The sequence below is a fragment of the Cyprinus carpio genome, chromosome B21 (genome assembly GCF_018340385.1).
Source record: "Cyprinus carpio isolate SPL01 chromosome B21, ASM1834038v1, whole genome shotgun sequence".
Taxonomy (NCBI): domain Eukaryota; kingdom Metazoa; phylum Chordata; class Actinopteri; order Cypriniformes; family Cyprinidae; genus Cyprinus; species Cyprinus carpio.
The window spans coordinates 11,418,570-11,424,981 of NC_056617.1; the positions used below are offsets into that span (position 1 = coordinate 11,418,570).

Sequence of the window (6,412 nt, forward strand, 5' to 3'; positions counted from 1 at the left end):
TAACTACATACCTGCATTTGCTAATTCGGTTAAAAGACTCACTGAATAATAATCAATGTAAAGGGTGAGCCAACACATATCAGTCAAACAAATACTTTGTACATAGACAATTAAAATGTAGCACTTACAGAGTATACCCAGCTGGATCATAATTTCATGTGCTCAAGTTGATAAGTTGGTTAGGACTATCAGGTCTTCATGCAACATCTAGCACAACATGTCATTGTTTCAAAAAAAATACACCGGATGCACAGTTGCCATTTTTGCATACAGGTTTCTGTTTTACTGCCAAACTCTGAGAAGGCGAGATCTCTGCAAGACTGAGTCTCTCTGCATGACTGACACTGACCAGCAGTTCCACGTTTATGTTAATTTTTACATTAAAGAATTATTTAGAAAAGACCACATCAGTGGACTCAAGCAGAAGACGAGAAAACATAGAATGCTGTTGGGTTAGGCTAAATACTTAGTGACAAATACCACAGTTATGAAACGGTCCAGAAAATGCATGGAACATTGAGCAAGCGAATGAAAGGAAACAGATGGCAGATCTTCTCACTTGCAGGCTTGACAACAACATATTTTAAACTGCACTTAACCTTTGCACTTTCTCTTTGAGCAAAGTCATTCTGACTCTGAGATTTTAAAATACGTCTGTATTAATTCTGTACCCATACAGGCCTGTTCTAAAGATCTGAAATGTTGCTTTTAAAACCAAAACGATATAAAAATACAAAAACAGATTCAAACTTCATTTGAATCACTGCATCTACAAATATAACAAACAAACTCTGCGTCATAGTAAATTTGGTTATGTGTGTTTTTTTTTAACATGTAGAGCTGCAGTCAAAAGTTCAATCAGCTAGTTTCTGGGATTCATACAAAGGACCAATCACAGAGAAGAATTTTGGTAATTCTGAGTGTAATAAAAGTTACAGAAACAATTAAATACATAAAAGATAAACTATATTATCACTTTCAACAAAATGTGCAGAAAGTGTACCTTTACAGGTATGAAAGCTTGTCACACTTAATAGAACCCTTAAAGGGATACTCCATCCCAAAATGAAAATTTTGTCATTACTCACTTACCCCCATGTCGTTCCAAACCCGTAAAAGCTTTGTTCGTCTTCGGAACACAATTTAAGATATTTTGGATGAAAACAGGAAGGCTTGAGACTGTCCCATAGACTGCCAAATAAATAACAGCGTCAGGGTCCAGGGAAAATATGAAAAGCATCGTCAGAATAGTCCATCTGCCATCAGTGATTCAACCGAAACGTTATGAAGTGACGAGAATACTTTTTGTACACGAAGAAAACAGAAATAATGACTTTATTCAACAATTCCTCTCCTCTGTGTCTCTCCAAATCAGCGCAGTGCCATTTTGGCAATTCTGAGCTGTATGCAGAGAGACACAGAGGAGATGAATTGTTGAATAAAGTCATTATTTTTGTTTTCTTCATTTACAAGAAGTATTCTTGTCGCTTCATAACGTTATGGTTGAATCAGTGATGGCAGATGGACTATTCTGACGATGCTTTTCATACTTTTCTGGACCTTGACACTTTTATTTATTTGGCAGTCTATGGGACAGTCTCAGGCCTTCCTGTTTTCATCCAAAATATCTTAAATTGTGTTCCGAAGACGAACAAAGCTTTTACGGGTTTGGAACGACATGGGGGTAAGTGATTAATGACAAAATTTTCATTTTGGGATGGAGTATCCCTTTAATAGGGACAACTTTAAAATAAGGTACAAAGACGTAACACAACACATTTTTTCTAAGAGTATCACTAAAAATAAATGTTCATCAATCATGATAAAACTGTAGCTGTACAAATCAGTAATGTCCATTAATCAGAGGTTCCTGGTGTGACCGTGTTCGTGTCTAGACTTTGGTTGAGATCTAAAGCTGACAGGGAATCATCAAGTGCTCCAGAAGGCGAGTCCTCTTTGGCTAACAAGTTATTCTTGCGGAGCTGACAGGCTTGCAGGTACGGTGGCCGAATTGGAGGTTGGGTGGGTGGCAAATACTGGTATTCTTTACTTGAATCAAGCTGTTTGAGAATAAAGCAAACCATGCATTTGGTCAGACTACTCATTCATAGACACATATGTGTGATTTGAGAGAAGCTGATTAGCACCTGAAGCGGGTAAGTTCTGTCTGAATCAAAGGCACTAAGATCTCCACAAGCAAGGAAAGGAACTATTATTCGGTTTGGCCCCTCTAGCTGGTTGAAGTCGACATCTGGATGGGACAAATTTGCATTCATATTGTGAGGAGGAAGACTGGGCATATACATTTACAATATAAAATATATCATTTGATATTGAATTAATGGAACAAGTTACCATAAGAGTGATCCAGTAAAGGGTTGGACATGTTGGGGACATAACCTTCAGGTGGAGAGTAATTCTGACACACCACAAATGCCTCTGAAAGGCAAAAACACATGTGGTTCATGTTTGAAAAAGTACAATATTCCCTCTTCATATGAAATTCTCCTCTCACCTATGCTAGAGTTGCGGCTGCTGCGTGGTTTGGCACAGGTTACAGAGCTGAAGAAGATCTTGAGCTGGGAGTACAGCAGGGTCACATCTTTTCCCCTGAAGATCTACACAGAAGAAAGACATTGAAGCTCAGGTGAGACTGAAGTAAACATTTTATAGATTTCATAATCTTGTACTGACAACTTGACAAGGTAATAGAGAGTATGAATGACAATGGGACAGCTTACTTTTGCAACAAAGTTGCCACCTGGTTTGAGAACATGTGTGGTGATATTGAGAGCCTGTCAATATGAAAACATAAAACCTTAAGCAAAACCTTCAACAAGCATTCTGGCAGCTATATGGTAAATCAAAAACAAAATCTAAAATTATATTTAGGCTACTATTAGTGTTGTCATGATACTAAAATTTCAGTTGTAGTTGGTACCAGTACCAGAACAATTTCACAGTCCTCTATACCAATTTTGGTAGTCAAAAACTACTGAAACTAGTATTTAGTTATTAATGCTATTAAAACTACTAATAGCATTAATAATAATAATAAATAACACATTAGACACGTATGTTTCTGTGTGTGTGAGTGTGTGAGTTTGTACTGTATGTGTGTGTTTGGAAGAAAAAGAGAGTGGGAGAAACAGAGCATATGTGCTTTCCATACATAATAAAACATAATTTTTAAATCTTATTGTTTACTATATTTATTTGCTTGGTCAATGTTGTGGGTTTTGTTTCTTTTGCTGTTTTAGGCTGTAAGGACCTTAGAAATATGGACATGTAATGCGGTCAAGACCTGCCTGGAACTACTTTACGTGCATTTCCCTGAAAATAATTACACACCTTAGAACGTTCGTCAGCCAATCAGATTCTAGCATTCAACAGCCTCATTGTACAATATTATTTAACAGATCTAAGCTACCATGAACTAATGATAAAAAAATATATATTTTCATTACCAACATTAACTAACTAAACAAATAAAAACATAAATAAATAATTACTGTAACAAATGTACTTCTCAATGTTATTTATTGTGAGTTAATGTATTTACTAACACTAACTAATGGGACCTTGTTACTAAAATAAAAGTTATGGAAAATAGGAATTCATACCGCCAACAGGAGCTGTGCCTGAATGTATTCATCTACATCATGAAGACCTGTAACTATAAATAGAAATGGACACAAAATCTTCAATTCAAGATTTTGCTAAACTAGACTAGAAAGCAACATCACGTTCAAGAAAACACAAGGTTATTTCTCACCATCAGGGGCGCCGTCACACACAACCAAGTCTGCTGACTGTCCTTCAAAATGTCGAATAATCTCCTGTGCTGTAGAAATCTATGAAAAGCAACGACAATATTCACACAAATAAAAATATGTTTGAGGCAAGATACCACAGGCTTAAATATTATTTAATCAAGCACTGGTCAGTTTTTAGATTTTGGTCTCTGTTTGGCTTTTAATGTCAGACTATTGGAAAGTAAACATCCAAAATACACATTTAAGTGTTGCACTTATTTTATTTGCATTTCTGGATTTTAATTACAATACATACCTTTGAAGGATCTTTTTCTAAATTAGTTTTTTCCCCCATGCACTGAGCTAGAAATCTCCACTTCAGTATTACTTACACCAGACTCTGCAGTTTTATTCCTATCTATATTCTGAAGGTTTTTACAGATGAGCTTGTTCATATATCATTCATCTTATTTATAAAAGCATTGTGATTGTGACAGTACTGATTTTTGGAGTGATAACAAGAGATCCCCTCAGTAAAAAACTTTGACTCTAATATGTGAAAATGAATCACTTTTGAACCTGGCTTTATCCAACGTTCATATTTTTGTTCTGGAAATGTATGCAAACAAGTCCATATTTAATTACATAACTTGCATATTTAAAAAACTTTTTATACTTTTAATAATGTTTGCGATTCTTAATCTAATCATTTAACTGGGGAAGTATTGTGATATCTATTCGTCAATTTTTTTTTTTTACCCTATTCACCTGGAGTGTCTTGCTTTTAAAATGTATAGATGTGTGTTATAATAACATCTAGATTTAAATGCTATAATGACTTGCTGAAAAAAAAGTGTAAAAGTCTTGCAGGCTCAACCTTGGTGATGTCTCCTTGGATTTGTGTGACACCTGGCAAAGGGGCCATTGCTTGAAGGTCAACCGCCACAATCTTGACCTCTTCACTCTTGTCTTTTCCACTGAAATCGGAGAAAGAAAAAAAAACTTTAGTGCCAATTACAATAAAAACACTTTACTGAACAGTATCTGTATGTGCTGTTACACTTTATCATGCAGTACAGATCAAGTGCATTGTGCATTTAACCAACCGGAGTTTGCGGCTCAGAACTTGACTCCAGCTGCCAGGTGCCGCACACAGATCCACAGCACGACTAACACCTGTATGTAGGTAGGACATGAACAGTCATTTGAACAGAAAAGCCTGCTTTGATGCTGTCTATGTAGGCAGTTCACAAGCTTTCGAGGCATATCCTATGATGACTCATCCACTATCCCATGCAGATTTAAGCTCTTACCTTTAAAAAGGTTGAACTCCTCATCCAGCTGCAGGAGTTTGAAGGCACTTCTCGCTCTCCAGCCCTCCTCCTTCGCCAGCCTGTAGTATATATCGCGTTTGTCTTTGGATGAGCGCCCCATTTTTCATTCAATCACTTTTTCTGTAGACAAATAATGACACAATTGTATATCTAAATCAGCTAAAATAATAATGACTATCTTTCCTATAATAGTATTTACATATGTTACCTCGCAGTAGAACAGATACTTTGAAAGTGACTGCTAAAACAGTCTTATTATTTACCTCTTAATTAAAATTAATCTCGTTCTGCGCTTTCTCAACAGCACCTTTATAGTTAGTAAGTACACATAATATCCACTAGCCATTATCATTAAAGTGTAATAAATAATAATTTTATAAAATGTACCTACTTAGGAGGACTGCAGTTCGATCAGCAATACCTGTTTTCGCCGCAACGTGACACTTCTTCTTCTTACTCTATTGCAGTAAGAGAAACAGGAGACAACACTGACACGCACTGGAGACGAGGTGCTATTACACATGATGCCTGTACGTGATCTAGTGCTTGAAGTTTGTGTACATCACGCATTTAAAGTCCATAAACACGAACTTTAAGCAGAATTATAATAGCATATTGCCCGTGAACTTTCCAATGTAATCGCAGTTCCTAAAAAATTAAGAGTACAAGACCCAGGATTAGAGAAATCACTTTTTTTAATGGAATAAACATTAATATTATACATGCACTTTCGTTGAACTGCAAATATTAAACATTATACAATTATGCATACTATAACAAGTAAGAAAAAATTAACAAGTAGCCCTCAAAAATGAATAATTAAAAGTGCCAAGGGGGTAATAAAAAAAAATCTGAGTATGGGTACAATAAGTTTTGAAAATATCAAATAAATACTTTCTTAAGATCACAGACTTTTAAAGGATTTAGCTTGTCTCTGGCTTAATTTAGTCGGCTTACATTCAAATCATAAAACCGAGTTTGAATGCGAAATGTTTTGGTCAGGAATATCAATATAAGTCAATTCAATAAATAAAAGCATTTCCATCTTCTTCATAATAATAAATGATGATGGCAAAAATATATTTTGAGAGAGTGAGAGAGGAATGAACTGAATATTTTGATTGATGCATTTCTGTATGTCAAACCACAATAAAAAAAAAGTGAAACATTTCATTCCATCTTTTTTTATTTATCAGGACAATAAATTAATTTTGGTATATAAAATTACATAGAACATTAACATTGCTGTATACATGTTTCACTGATGTTAATCGTGTCTCTGGATAGGTTTATGTACAGCTAAACCTAAGGGGCCATTTATAC

General features: G+C 35.3%; 1 protein-coding gene across 3 annotated transcripts; it reads right to left on the reverse strand.

Moving 5' to 3' along the window:
- Positions 1-1,688: 1,688 nt before the first annotated feature.
- Positions 1,689-5,629, reverse strand: LOC109093128 (putative tRNA (cytidine(32)/guanosine(34)-2'-O)-methyltransferase). Of its 3 annotated transcripts, none has more exons than XM_042748263.1 (11): positions 5,481-5,629; positions 5,069-5,209; positions 4,862-4,931; positions 4,633-4,732; positions 3,776-3,854; positions 3,624-3,676; positions 2,742-2,795; positions 2,516-2,618; positions 2,356-2,439; positions 2,148-2,251; positions 1,689-2,060 (listed from the first exon to the last, which is right to left on the reverse strand). In XM_042748263.1, exons 2-11 carry the CDS (start codon positions 5,187-5,189, stop codon positions 1,857-1,859), a joined length of 972 nt encoding a protein of 323 aa, XP_042604197.1. In that variant the 5' UTR covers positions 5,190-5,209; positions 5,481-5,629; the 3' UTR covers positions 1,689-1,856. The 3 variants fall into 3 exon arrangements, with proteins under 3 accessions (XP_042604197.1, XP_042604198.1, XP_042604199.1); XM_042748264.1 differs by having other exon boundaries at positions 5,477-5,589; XM_042748265.1 differs by lacking the exon at positions 5,481-5,629 and adding an exon at positions 5,353-5,477.
- Between the last annotated feature and the right edge of the window lie 783 nt (positions 5,630-6,412).

Excerpts from the sequence above, each read along its gene's own strand:
- LOC109093128 (XM_042748263.1), bottom strand. The coding sequence starts at position 5,189 with ATGGGGCGCTCATCCAAAGACAAACGCGATATATACTACAGGCTGGCG. Across the intron at positions 3,677-3,775 it reads GTGTGACGGCGCCCCTGATG|TTACAGGTCTTCATGATGTA; the intron begins GTGAGAAATAAC and ends TTCTATTTATAG. Across the intron at positions 2,796-3,623 it reads AGGCACAGCTCCTGTTGGCG|GCTCTCAATATCACCACACA; the intron begins GTATGAATTCCT and ends TCATATTGACAG.